The sequence below is a fragment of the Rhinoraja longicauda genome, chromosome 10 (assembly GCF_053455715.1).
Source record: "Rhinoraja longicauda isolate Sanriku21f chromosome 10, sRhiLon1.1, whole genome shotgun sequence".
Taxonomy (NCBI): domain Eukaryota; kingdom Metazoa; phylum Chordata; class Chondrichthyes; order Rajiformes; family Arhynchobatidae; genus Rhinoraja; species Rhinoraja longicauda.
In genome coordinates, this window is record NC_135962.1 from 60,498,449 (window position 1) to 60,512,878 (window position 14,430).

Here is a 14,430-nt window from a genome sequence, read left to right on the forward strand (position 1 = left end):
CAGGTCACGGGGAGAACGTGCAAACGTCGTACAGACAGCACCCGTAGTGGGGATGGAACCCGGGTCTCTGGCACTGCGAGCGCTGTAAGGCGGCAACTACCGCTGCGCCACCGTGCCGCACACTTTGACAGCTTTCCTCACAGTCCGTGACGCCAGCAATCTTGGCGTCATCTGCAAACTTACTCACCAACTCGTCTACGATTGTGTCTACGTCATTTATAGACTGGTGCTGTGCTCTCACTGAAAGATCCACTGCTTGTTTTCCAGTGTGTTGTGTGTCTTAGATCCTTACTCATTCATACCTTCTGTGTGAAGGTTAAACTACTATTTATGTGGTTTCCAGGTCATCGTGAGTGCAGTGGAATCAATGAGTAATGCTCTTGTTCTTGAAGGGACATAGCAACCGGTAGCTGATCATAAACCCTCGTAGACAGCAACTGAAATGTATGCAGGAACAGGAGGAGGCCTCTCAAGTCAAACCATGAATCATCTACCGTCACTCCATCTGCTGCGTTACTCTCGTGGAGTCAGAGTGATGCAGTGTGGAAACAGGCCCTTCGGCCCAACTTGCCCAAACCGGCCAACAGGTCCCAGCTAAACTAGTCCCACCAACTTGCATTTGGCCCATTATCCCTCCAAACCTGTCCTATCTATGCACCTGTCTAACTGTTTCTTAAACGTTGTGATAGTCCCAGCCTCGACTGCCTCCTCTGGCAGCTTGTTCCACACACCCACCACCCTCTGTGTGAACAAGTTACCCCTCAGATTCCTATTAAATCTTTTCCCCTTCACCTTAAACCTGTGTCCTCTGGTCCTTGATTCCCCTACTCTGGGCAAGAGACTGTGCAGCTATCTGATCTATTCCTCTCATGATTTTGTACACCGCTATAAGATCTCCCTTCATCCTCCTACGTTCCAGGGAATAGAGACCCAGCCTGCTCAACCTCTCCCTGTAGCTCACACCCTCTAGTCCTGGCAACATCCAGCAGAAATATGTCAACCACCGTTTTCACACAACTTTCCCCCAGTCCCTTCATAACCTCATGCAGAGTGGAAACGGGCCCTTCGGCCCGTCTAGCCCATGCCATGCAAATGGGCCCTTCGGCCCGTCTAGCCCATGCCGACCAACATACCCCATCTACACGAGTCCCACCTACCTGCATTTGGCTCATATCTGGCCACGGGTGAGACATTCAGTGGAAACTCGTTCACCATCCCACAAGGATGGAAGAGGAGCTAAAGTAACGCCCTGAAGGCACTAATCTCAGCGTCACGTCTTCCATCAGCTACAGAGGGAATCTGTGATTTGATTCGCGGTGGGAGTTATAGACAATAGACAACAGGTGCAGGAGGAGGCCATTCGACCCTTCGAGCCAGCACCGCCATTCAATGTGATCATGGCTGATCATTCTTAATCAGTACCCCGTTCCTGCCTTCTCCCCATACCCCCTGACTCCGCTATCCTTAAGAGCTCTATCTAGCTCTCTCTTGAATGCATTCAGAGAATTGGCCTCCACTGCCTTCTGAGGCAGAGAATTCCACAGATTCACAACTCTCTGAGTGAAAAAGTTTTTTCTCATCTCCGTTCTAAATGGCCTACCCCTTATTCTTAAACTGTGGCCCCTTGTTCTGGACTCCCCCAACATCGGGAACATGTTTCCTGCCTCTAACGTGCCCAACCCCTTAATAATCTTATACGTTTCGATAAGATCCCCTCTCATCCTTCTAAATTCCAGTTTATACAAGCCTAGTCGCTCCAGTCTTTCAACATACGACAGTCCTGCCATTCCTGGAATTAACCTAGTAAACCTACGCTGCACGCCCTAGCTGCCATACCTCTGACATTAACACAACCACTATGGACTAAAATAAGTCAGGAGCAGAATTAGGCCATTCGGCCCAACGGGTCTACTCCATCATTCAATCGTGGCTGATCTATTTTTTCCTCTCAACCCCATTCCCCTGCCTTCTCCCCATTTACCCGTAACACCCTTACTAATCTAGATAGTGTGGACTCGGTCACTGGTGCGGTTTATATTTCAGTACGTGGTAGTTTGGTGTACCGGCACCTCTACAAAGTTTAAGGTTGTTCATTTGTTTTTCAACGGTATAACATGTATGTTTATGAATCGTGTATACCAGCATCAATTTGTGCACAAAAACAGTGATCAGAACAAAATTGAATTGAAAATGCTGCCAACAGCTAGTTTATTTTAATAGACTGCTGCCTGCATTAGATTGGATCAGCTACAGAGAGATGTTAGACAAACACGGAATGCTTTCTCTGCTGCCCTGGAGGTTGCGTGGAGACCTGATGGAAGTATATAAAACGAGGGAGTCATAGATGGGATAGTCACAAGATATTCAACCAGGGTACAAATGTCAGACTAGAGGGCCTAGCTTCAAGGTCAGAGGAGGACAATTTAAAGGAGATGTGTGGGGCAAGTTCTTTTTACATAGATTGGTGGGGGCCTGGAACACACTGCCAGAGGTGGTGGTGGAGGCAGATACCATAGTAGTGGTGGGAGTAATAGAAGTGGTCACTCCCTGTCACTCCCATCGTCCAGCCCCAAACTGCCTGAAGTGGAGGAAGAGCTTCCTTCACACAGTCCAGCCACTGTCACGGTCTCCTCAAACAACCAGACCAGCCTTGTGGGAAAAGAAACGCAGTGAAAACCACCACCACCACGAAAAGCTGCCAATCCCAACCAAGGAACACCTACCACCTGGTCACAGGTGTGACTGGAAGACCTGGAAGTCCCTCAATAGGCTTGGTACAGGGATGGGCCGATGCAAGACCAATATGGAATATGAGCAAATGGGGCTATGCAGATGCGGCAGACACAGAAAGTGAATGTGGAACATCTGTACGATCCATGCCACACCTACAAAGATGCCCACTTCCTGGTGAACAATGCTGCCTGGAAGATCTGGCGGTGGCAAACGAGAAGGCTGCCCACTGTGCAAGAGCCTGGCCCAACATTTGAAACATAGATGGTGGGCACGAAAGAAGAAGTGGTGTTTAAAAGATATTTAGATAGGCACATGGGTATGCAGGCAGAGGAGGTTAACTTGGCATCATGTTCGGCACAGACATTGTGGGCCGAAGGGCCTGTTCAGCACCACTGCCAGAAGGCATAAGCAGCAACTAGAGGCAAGATAATAAAAGCTGAGGAGCTCTGGTGAGAATGGGCGGCACGGTGGCACAGCGGTAGAGTTGCTGCCTTACAGCGCCAGGGACCCTGGTTCCATCCTGACTACGAGCGCTGTCTGTACAGACTTTGTACGTTCTCCCCGTGACCTGCGTGGGTTTTCTCCGAGATCTTTGGGTTCCTCCCACACTCCAAAGACGTACAGGTTTGTAAATTAACCGGCTTGGTATAAATGTAAAATTGTCCCTAGTGTGTGTAGGATAGTGTTAGTGTGCGGGGATCACTGGTCGGCGCGGACTCAATGGGCCGAAGGGCCTGTTTTCACGCTGTATCTCTAAACTAAACTATACGTATGAGGAATGTACATTCACCTTTTCCTGAGCGTTGATTCACAGACTTTGACCACACGAATGACCTCCTTTACAGTCCTCCTGAAATCGTGCATTCTGGCAGCGACCAGCAGAGCTGGGGAAACACAAAGTCAAACTCATTCCCCACTGACAGTGGACAAAGCAGGCTGCAGTCACACACACACAGATAACTCAGACACAGATAAAGCAGCCATGTCTACACACACAATCACTTCACAACAAGCAGGTGGAAGGACTTGGCTATTCAAGTCCACTGCTTCTGGGTCGACACACAGCGGGTAGAGCCGCTACCTCACGGCACCAGAGACCCGGCTTCCATCCCAACCTCGAGCACTGTCTGTACGGACTTTGTACGTTCTCCGTGTGACCGCGTGGGTTTCCTCCAGGCGCTGCGGTTTCCTCCCACATGTCAAAGATGTACGGGCTTGTAGGCTAATTGTCCAACCTTCTGGGAGAAGGTACTGGAGCTTGAAAGCCACACACCCAGACCTGCCCACTGCAAGTGGTGCAGCGGTAGAGTTGCTGCCTCACAGCGTCACAGACCCGGATTGGATCATGACAACGGGTGCTGTCTGTATGGAGTTTGTACGTTCTCCCCGTGACCTGTGCGCCACATATTCAAGGGGACGTCCAGAGGGGGAATTTCAAGTACGCTCTTGTAATTTTGCCTGGATCAAAAGAGGTGCTGGAAAATCAGTGTGGACCTGTCCAATCTTTGCACCTTTCTGCTGCTCTTGCGTTAGTCACTGTGCTCGATGCTCTGTTTATTGTTTAAGCCGTGAGCTTGATGCGAGCTAGGAATCTCACTGCAAGCAGTGTCCATGACAATAAACTATAGTGATTCTGAATCTGATAAGACACTTACACTGCCTGGCCAACTGCTGATGCCAAGCAAATCACAGATAATCACTGTGAGGCAGAGGCAGCCAAACAAGCAGGGCAGTCTCCCTGCTCAGCCCATCCACAACAGCCACAAAGATGATCTCAAAATAATCAGCGTCACATACACCGATCAGCCAAAACATGATGACCTGATGAGCCAAAACATTATGACCACCTGCCTAATATGCTGTTGGTCCTCCGTGTGCAGCCCCATACGCAGCAGGGTGCGATGCACTGTGTATTGTGACACATTCCTCCCGTGACCACCATTAACATTTTCTGTTACTTGTGCCACAGTCGACCTTCTGTCGGTTCGGACCAGACGGGATAGCCTTCGTTGCCCTCGCGCATCGATGAGCCTTGGGCGCCCAACACCCTGCCTGTCGCCGGTTTGTGGTTTGTCCCTCCTCGGACCACTGTCGGTCGGTACTCACCACTGCTGACCGGGAGCACCCCACAAGCCTTGCTGTTTCAGAGATGCTCTGACCCAGTCGTCTGGCCATAACAATTTGGCCCTTGTCAAAGTCGCTCAGGTCTTTACTCCTGCCCATACTCCTGCATCCAACATATCAACTTCAGGAACCGACTGTTCACTTGCTGCCTAATATATCCCACCCCTTGACAGGTGTCATTGTAACAAGATAACCAATGTTATTCACTTCGCCTGCCAGTGGTCATAATGTTTTGGCTGATCGGTGTACATGCACAACCTCTAACCTCCCTGACTGCTTGTTCCACTGACAGTCAGCGATTGAAGGCGGAAAGATGCTGTCTGACCCGCTGAGTTACTCCAGCACTTTGTGTCTTTCTTTGGTATAAACCAGCAACTGCAGTTCCTTCCTTCACAGACTGGTAGTTGTGCCAGCAATGGCTGAGAGGGCAGCAAAGGTTGCAGGTTCAAGACTGACTCCAGTCGTTTTACATGTCTAGCCAGAATAGATAGGCTGAATACACAGGCTTTTACCCAGGGTCAAAAAAATAGGGGGAATCAAGAACCAGACGACATAGATTTAAGGTGAGAGAGGAAAGAATTATTAGGAATCTGAGGGGCAACTTCTTTACTCAGAGGGTGGTGGGTGTATGGATCGAGTTGCCAGAGGAGGTAGTTGAGGCTGGTACTATAACAAGATTGAAAAAACACTTGGATGAGTACATGTGGAGAAACATGGCCTTTAGGAAGGAACTGCTGATGCTGGTTTATACCTAAGATTGACACAAAGTTCTGGAGTAACTCAGCAGGCCAGGCAGCATCTCGGGAGAAAAACAGTCCTGAACCGAAACGCCACCCATCCTTTTTCTCCAGGGATGCTGCCTGACCCGCTGTGTTAATCCGGCAGCTTTGTGTCTACCTTTGGACAAGTACATGAATCAGAAAGATTGAGAGGGATATGGGCCAGGTTCAGGCAAATGGGACTAGCTTAGATGGGACAACTGGGTCAGCATGGACAATAGACAATAGGTGCAGGAGTAGGGCATTCGGCCCTTCGAACCAGCACCGCCATTCAATGTGATCTGGCATTCAATGTGGCTGCTTCAGTGCCCTCTGTAACATTTGGGACAAACGACCCATCATTAATTTATTTGCCTCTGTACACCACAATTTGAGATTTGTAATAGAAAAAATCACATGTGGTTAAAGTGCACATTGTCAGATTTTAATAAAGGCCATTTTTATACATTTTGGTTTCACCATGTAGAAATTACAGCAGTGTTTATACATAGTCCCCCCCCATTTCAGGGCACCATAATGTTTGGGACACAGCAATGTCATGTAAATGAAAGTAGTCGTGTTTAGTGTTTTGTTGCATATCCTTTGCATGCAATGTCCTCTTGAAGTCTGCGATTCATGGACATCACCAGTTGCTGGGTGTCTTCTCTGGTGATGCTCTGCCAGGCCTGTATTGCAGCCATCTTTAGCTTATGCATGTTTTGGGGGCTAGTCACCTTCAGTTTTGTCTTCAGCATATAAAAGGCATGCTCAATTGGGTTCAGATCGGGTGATTGACTTGGCCACTCAAGCATTGACCATTTTTTAGCTTTGAAAAACTCCTTTGTTGCTTTAGCAGTATGTTTGGGATCATTGTCTTGCTGTAGAATGAACCGCCGGCCAATTAGTTTTGAGGCATTTGTTTGAACGAGCAGATAGGATGTGTCTAGACACTTCAGAATTCATTATGCTACTACCATCAGCAGTTGTATCATCAATGAAGATAAGTGAGCCAGTACCTTCAGCAGCCATACATGGATCTTGGGCAGTTCCTTCTCTCCTTCATACTTTGCTCTTGCCATCACTCTGATACAAGTTAATCTTCGTCTCATCTGTCCACACGACCTTTTTCCAGACTGTGGTTGCTCTTGGCAAACTGTAACCTGGCCATCCTATTTTTGCGGCTAACCAGTGGTTTGCATCTTGCAGTGTAGCCTCTGTATTTCTGATTATGAAGTCTTTGCGAACAGTGGTCATTGACAAATCCACACCTGACACCTGACTCCTGAAGAGTGTTTCTGATCTGTCGGGCAGGTGTCTGGGGATTTCTCTTTGTTATTGAGAGAATTCTTCTGTCATCAGCTGTGGAGGTCTTCCTTGGCCTGCCAGTCCCTTTGCGATTAGTAAGCTCACCAGTGCTCTCTATCTTCTTAATGATGTTCTAAACAATTGGTTTTGGTAACCCTAAGGTTTGGCTGATGTCTCTAACAGTTTTATTCTTGTTTCTGTCTCATAACGGCTTCTTTGACTTTCATTGGCACAACTTTGGTCCTCAAGTTGATAAACAGCAATAAAAGTTTCCAAAGGTTATGGAAAGACTGGGGGAAAGACTAGGTGCTGAGAGTTCTCTTATACCTGCATTAAGGAGGCATTTAAACACACCTGAGTAATTACAAACACCTGTGAAGCCATGTGTCCCAAACATTATGGTGCCTTGAAATGGGGGGGACTATGTATAAACACTGCTGTAATTTCTACATGGTGAAACCAAAATGTATATAAATAGCCTTTAATAAAATCTGACAATGTGCACTTTAACCACATGTGATTTTTTTCTATTACAAATCTCAAATTCTGGAATACAGAGGTAAATAAATAAATGATGGATCTTTGTCCCAAACATTATGGCGGGCACTGAATATAACAGTGCTTGTAATTCAGATATACTTCATTAACTCTAAAGCACTTTCAGACATCCTGAGGTCAGGAAGGGAGCTACTGAAAGAGATTTGTTCCTTCAATTGCCTTTCAGTGCATAACAGCTTATAGACCCATGACTGTGCAGCCAAATACAAATCTAACTCAATTTACAGATTTGCAGACAATACCACCATAGTGGGCCGCATATCAAGTCATGACAAGACGGAGTACTGGAAAGAGATTGAGAACCTCGAAACATGGTGCCAAGACATCAACCTGTCCCTCAATGTCAGCAAGACAAGGAGATTGTGATTGACTTCAGGAAGCGAAGCAGTAAACATACCCACCACTACAGCCTCTGTTTCATTATTACAGCACCTTTAAAAGCGTAATCTGAGGAAAGACATTCTAGCCTTAGAGGGAATACAGAGAAGGTTCACCAGATTGATCCCTGGGATGGCAGGACTTTCAAATGAAGAAAGACTGGATAGACTAGGCTTATACTCGCTGGAATTTAGAAGACTGAGGGGGGATCTTATAGAAACATATAAAATTCTTAAGGGGTTGGAGAGGCTAGATGCGGGAAGATTGTTCCCGATGTTGGGGAAGTTCAGAACCAGGGGTCACAACTTAAGGATAAGGGGGAAGTCTTTTAGAACCGAGATGAGAAAACATTTCTTCACACAGAGAGTGGTGAGTCTGTGGAATTCTCTGCCACAGAAGGTAGTTGAGGCCAGTTCATTGGCTATATTTAAGAGGGAGTTAGATGTGGCCTTTGTGGCTAAAGGGATCAATGGGTATGGAGAGAAGGCAGGTACAGGTTACTGAGCTGGATGATCAGCCATGATCATATTGAATGGCGGTGCAGGGTCGAAGGGCCGAATGGCCTACTCCTGCACCTATTTTCTATGTTTCTATGTAACATTGGAACCTTCGACCCACTAGATCAATGTCGTCCATGATGCCAAGATAAACTAATCCCATCTTCAATCTTGAGGAGATTTCTGTGGTAGCGAGTCTGAATCTGTATCCGCTGTGTCAACTTCTCTACATCGGCGAGACCAGATGCAGGCTTGGCGATCGTTTCGCTCAACACCTCCGCTCAGTCCGTCTTAACCTACTTGATCTCCTGGTGGCTCAGCACTTCAACTCCCCTCCTTCTTTCCCGAGATGCTGCCTGACCCGCAGTTACTCCAGCATTTTGTGACTACCTTTGATTTTAACCAGCATCTGCAGTTCTTTCCTACACATCCTGCTCTTTATCGTAATGAGTTGTATATTCTTAGCTCTCTCTGGGTGAAGTCTTTTTTTCTGAATTCCCTGAAGGGTGTATGAGTAATTATTTTGTATTTATGGCTCTTGGTTTAGCTTTCCGGACAAGAGGAAACATCCTCTTCACACTTACCCGATCACATCCTCTTCATAATTCAAACAGCCCTCTCAAGGCGTACATTGCCCTGCGTAAAGCACAGCCTGCTCACCATCCCTCAATCAGAAAGCTTCAAACTACATGGTTTCTGATGAAGATAGATGGATAGACAGCACAAATTGAAGTAAGTGGGTAAGATGTCATAAGCAGTACAGAGCCATGGTTTAAAACTACTAGTTTAATTCCCGGAATGGCGGGACTGTCATATGTTGAAAGACTGGAGCGACTAGGCTTGTATACACTGGAATTTAGAAGGATGAGAGGAGATCTTATCGAAACGTATAAGATTATTAAGGGGTTGGACACGTTAGAGGCAGGAAACATGTTCCCAATGTTGGGGGAGTCCAGAACAAGGGGCCACAGTTTAAGCATAAAGGGTAGGTCATTTAGAACGGAGATGAGGAAAAACTTTTTCAGTCAGAGAGTTGTGAATCTGTGGAATTCTCTGCCTCAGAAGGCAGTGGAGGCCAATTCTCTGAATGCATTCAAGAGAGAGCTAGATAGAGCTCTTAAGGATAGCGGAGTCAGAGGTATGGGGAGAAGGCAGGAATGGGGTACTGATTGAGAATGATCAGCCATGATCACATTGAATGGTGGTGCTGGCTCGAAGGGCCGAATGGCCTCCTCCTGCACCTATTGTCAATTATCTATTGTCTAATATGACACAGTTCCTAACATTTCAGAGAGTGGTGGACTGAGCCCAGTGCATCGTGGGCACAGCCCCCCCCCCCCCCCCCACCATCTCAATCATCTCCATGAGGTGTTGCCTCAAGAAGGCGGCATCGATCCTCAAGACTCCCTGCCATCTGGGCCATGCCCTTCGAGCCAGCGCCGCCGTTCATGGACGATCAGCCATGATCACAATGAATGGCGGTGCTGGCTCGAAGGCCCAAATGGCCTCCTCCTGCACCTATTTTCTATGTTTCTAGGTTTCTCTTCTCACTGCTACCATTAGTTTAAGTTTAGGTTTGTTATTGTCATGTGTACCGAGGTACAGTGAAAAGCTTGGTTTTTGCATGCTGTCCACCAGCTCAGACACTGCTGAACATAAAGACAATCAAGTCAGACTCAAGTGCAACAGGTCGAGCAAAGGGGAAGATACAGAGTGCAGGATATAGTTCTCAGCATTGTAGCGCATCAGTTCCACAGACAAAGTCCAATGTCCGCAATGGGGTAGAGTTGAATCGGACAGTACCCTAGCTTATGGAAGGGCCGTTCAGAAGCCTGATAACAGAGGGGAAGAAGCTGTTCCTGAGTCTGGTGGTGCGCGCTTTCAAGCTTCTGTACCTTCTGCCGGATGGGAGCGGGGACAAGAAGGAGGTACAGAGCCTGCAGTCCCACGCCACCAGGTTCAGGAACAGCTACTTCCCGACAGCCATCAGGCACTGTAATTACAGGAGACAATTTAACTTTGGTATAGATTGAGCAAATCAAATTGGCAAAGGCAGCCTTGAGATGGAGTTTACGGAGTGTTTGGGACAGTTTCTTCAACAATATGTTGTGGAGGCATGCAGGGAACAAGGTGCAGGAAAAAAACTGCAGATGCTGGTTAAAATCAAAGGTAGACACAAAATGCTGGAGTAACTCAGCAGGTCAGGCAGCATCTCGGGAGAGAAGGAACGGATGACATCCAGAGATGCTGCCTGACCCGCTGAGTTAATCCAGCATTTTGTGTACCTTCAAAGGGAACAAGGTATTTTTGAACTGGTCATTTGTTCTAAGATAGGATTAATGAATGATCTCATGGTTCAGAATCCTGCAGGGAATGATTAGAGCATGAGATGATTTCACAATCAGTTTGAGAATGAGGAACGTGCGTTTGAAACTAGTGACTAAAATTATAAAGGTGTTAAGAAGGCAGTGTTGGTGAAAGAGAACAGGGAAAATATATTAAAAGATAAGACAGCACAGCGGATAAGTAGTGGCAGATAAGAAAATATATCACGTTGCTCAGCAGAAAATCTTTCCCACTGAGAAATAAAGATTACGAAATAAAGAGGGGATCTTTTAGAGACGTATAAAATTATGAAAGGACTGGACAAGCTAGATGCAGGAAAAATGTTCCCAATGTTGGGGGAGTCCAGAACCAGTCTAAGAGTAAGTGGGAGGCCATTTAAAACTGAGATGAGAAGAAACATTTTCACCCAGAAAGTGGGTGAAATTGTGGAATTCTCTGCCACAGTGGAGGCCAATTCACTGGATGAATTTAAAAGAGTTAGATAGAGCTCCAGGGGCTAGTGGAATCAAGGGATATGGAAAGAAGGCAGGCACGGGTTACTGATTGTGGATGATCAGCATTGATCACAATGAATGGCGGTGCTGGCTCGAAGGGCCAAATGTCCTCTTCCTGCACCAATTGTATATGATTCTATGTTTCTATTATCCAGCCTGGGCAAGTTGAAAATGTACAAGGATGGTATTAAATTGTACGAAAAGGCATATCATATCTCAAAGATTAGCAGCTGGCCAGAAGATTGAAAAATCATTAGAACAAATATACAGAATAATAAAAATAAGATAATGGGGAGAGAAAACATTATCAGGGAAGCCTAGCAAGAAATATTGAGACTGACAGAATGAGAGTGCACACGGGCACAACATTGCAGTGGTGAAAGTAAATACTGATTGTTGAGAGGAAGAGACAGGGACTTAATCAGGAAACTGAAAAGACTTTGAACAAACATTCTGTATGCATAGTCGAAGATACAAAAATCACCCCCATTATACAAGAAAATCAGCCAACAAAAATTAATAATGTCATCAGAGGAAAATCGTACGGTAAATTAACGGGACTATCGGTTTGGAACGCTAATCCCACCCTTACAAATAATGGCCAACATCTCAGGAAGAGGTGGATGCAGACATACTGAATGAATTGGTCATGCAACCTTCCAAAAGTCCCGCAACTCTGAAAGGTCCCAATATATTGGGTTAGTCAATATATTGAGTTGGGTCTGAAGAAGTGTCTCAACCCGAAATGTCACCCATTCCTCCTCTCCAGAGATGCTGCCTGTCCCGCTGAGTTACTCCAGCATTTTGTATCTATCTAGCGAGTTAGCAAGCTGGATGCAAAATTGGCTTGGTGGTGGGAGGCAGAGAGTGTGTAAGGAAGTGTGTAGGAAGGAACTGCAGATGCTGGTTTACACCGAAAATAGACACAAAATGCTGGAGTAACTCAGCGGGTCAGGCAGCATCTCTGGAGAGAAGGATTGGGTGACGTTTCGGGTGGAGACCGTTCTTCAGACTGAAGAAGGGTCTCAATCTGAAACGTCACCCATTCCTCCTCTCCAGAGATGCTGCCTGTCCCGCTGAGTTACTCCAGCATTTTGTGTCTATCTTGAGTGGTAGGGACGGTTGATTGGGGACTGGAGACTGGTGGTGGGCCACAGGGATCAGTGCTGGAGTTGATCATATATTGGTGTTTATATCTGCACTGGTGATTGTCATATATTATTGATTTGGATGAGAACATAAGTGGCATGTTGAGTAAGCTTGGAGATGGCACCAAATTGGTGATATGGTGGTCAGATTGTCCATGTTGCAACAGGATATACATCCTGGATGGCTGGGTGTGTTTGCCCTGGAGTGAAGGAGGTTGAGAGGTGACTTGATAGCAGTGTATAAAATGACGAGAGGCGCAGACAGGGGAGATAGACGGTCACACATGGTGTCTACAAATAAAGGCACAGGTTTAAGGTGAAAGGGAGGAGGTTTAAAGGGGATCAGGGAGATACAATTATCACACAAAGAGATAAGCTATCAGAGTAGGTGGTGGAGGCAGGAACAGTAACAACATTTAAGAGGCACCTGGACAGGTAATGGAATAAGAGCACAGGGATATGGAACTAATGGAGGCGAATGGTATTTTTATAGATAGGCAAGATGACTGGTGTAGATGTGGTGGGACCAAGGGCCTGTTTCACTGCCCTAGGATGAGTGTATAGCATAGAAACACATGCTATATAGTTCATGCAGATATCTCTTTCCACTGCGTTATAAGTGCATCATTCTGCTGTTCTGCAGAGATATCTAAATGTCCTAATGAAGGGCAAAAATTTAGCACAAAGGTAGAAGATAAAACATGGCCTATATTAAAAGGGGAATGAGCAGAAAAATAAGGAAATGCTGCTGTGACCGTGAAGGGCAAAGGTGCCGGATGCTTGCTGTAAGCAGTTTTGATCTCCTTATTTAAAGAGGCTTACACCTGTGCTGGAGGCAGTTAATGAAAGGGTCACAGGATTGATTTCTGCGATTGTATGGATGTCATGAGGAATAATTGAATGTTAATCATCGCGTAATACAGTACAGAATTAGAAGTTTCCTTCAGCCCAACTCGTTTATGCCACCAAAGGCTGTCCCACTTGCCTTTGCCTGACGCATATCCCACTCAATGTGCAGGAAAGAACAGCAGGTGCTGGTTTAAATCGAAGGTGGACACAAAATGCTGGAGTAACTCAGCGGGTCAGGCAGCATCTCTGGAGAGAAGGAATGGGTGTCGTTTCGGGTTGAGACCCTTCTTCAGTCTGTGTCTACCACATCCCACTCAACCTCTCCTGTCCATGTGCCTGCCCAAATGTCTTTTACATGAGGTAACTTTACTTTAAACTCTAGAGGTACATATCTAAAAGAGAGATGTGGCCCCTCGCTCGGCTCACTAAATCTGCAGCAACCAGCGATCACCCTGTACACTAACATACACACACTAGACATAATTGTTTTTACAACTTACTGAAGCCAATTAACCTACAAACCTGCACGTCTTTGGAGTGTGGGAGGAAACCGGAGCACCCGGAGATAGGGTTGCCAACTGTCCCATATTAGCCGGGACATCCCGTATTTTGGGCTAAATTGGTTTGTCCCGTACTGGACCGCCCTTGTCCCGTATTAGTAGGGTTGCCAACTTCCTCACTCCCAAATAAGGGACAAAGGGTGATGTCACCGCCCAGCCAGCGGCCACGTGCTCCCGCTCCACCAATGGTGGTCGTCCGGGCGGTGACGTCACCTTGTCCCGTATTTGGGAGTGAGGAATTTGGCAACCCTACCCGGAGAAAACCCACGCAGGTCACGGGGAGAACGTACAAACTCCGTACAGATGATACCTGTGGTCAGGATCAAACCTGGGTCACTGGCGCTGTGAGGCAGCAACAGTTGCCCACAACAGTTGCCGCCTCTACCGATTCCTCTGGCAGCTCGTTTCACACACGCACTGCCATTGAACCGAGCGGGGCGTAGTGGATTTACAGGAATGAGGGCAGATCTTATTCAAACATGGGAGATATCCAGACAGAGTACCAGGGTAGTGAGCCCCCCAACAATGGGGAATATCTAGACAGCGCTGCTTAGAATTGGAGATAGGATTCTCTCACAGGGTTGAGAATCTTTTACTCTCGAAGAGCAATGGAGGCTGAAAGATTTAAATAGCAAAATCTCTTGGGGAATCAAGAGATTAAGGCGTCAGGCAGGAGAGTA

General features: G+C 46.7%; 1 protein-coding gene across 2 annotated transcripts in view; it reads right to left on the reverse strand.

Annotated features, from left to right (window-relative positions):
• Positions 1-14,430, reverse strand: part of brf1b (BRF1 general transcription factor IIIB subunit b) — a 308,241-nt gene that overhangs the window by 99,602 nt on the left and 194,209 nt on the right. For both annotated transcript variants that reach the window (XM_078406970.1, XM_078406969.1), the window contains exon 7: positions 3,524-3,617. In XM_078406970.1, coding sequence (XP_078263096.1) covers positions 3,524-3,617 — 94 coding nt within the window. The remainder of the gene's footprint in view (positions 1-3,523; positions 3,618-14,430) is intronic.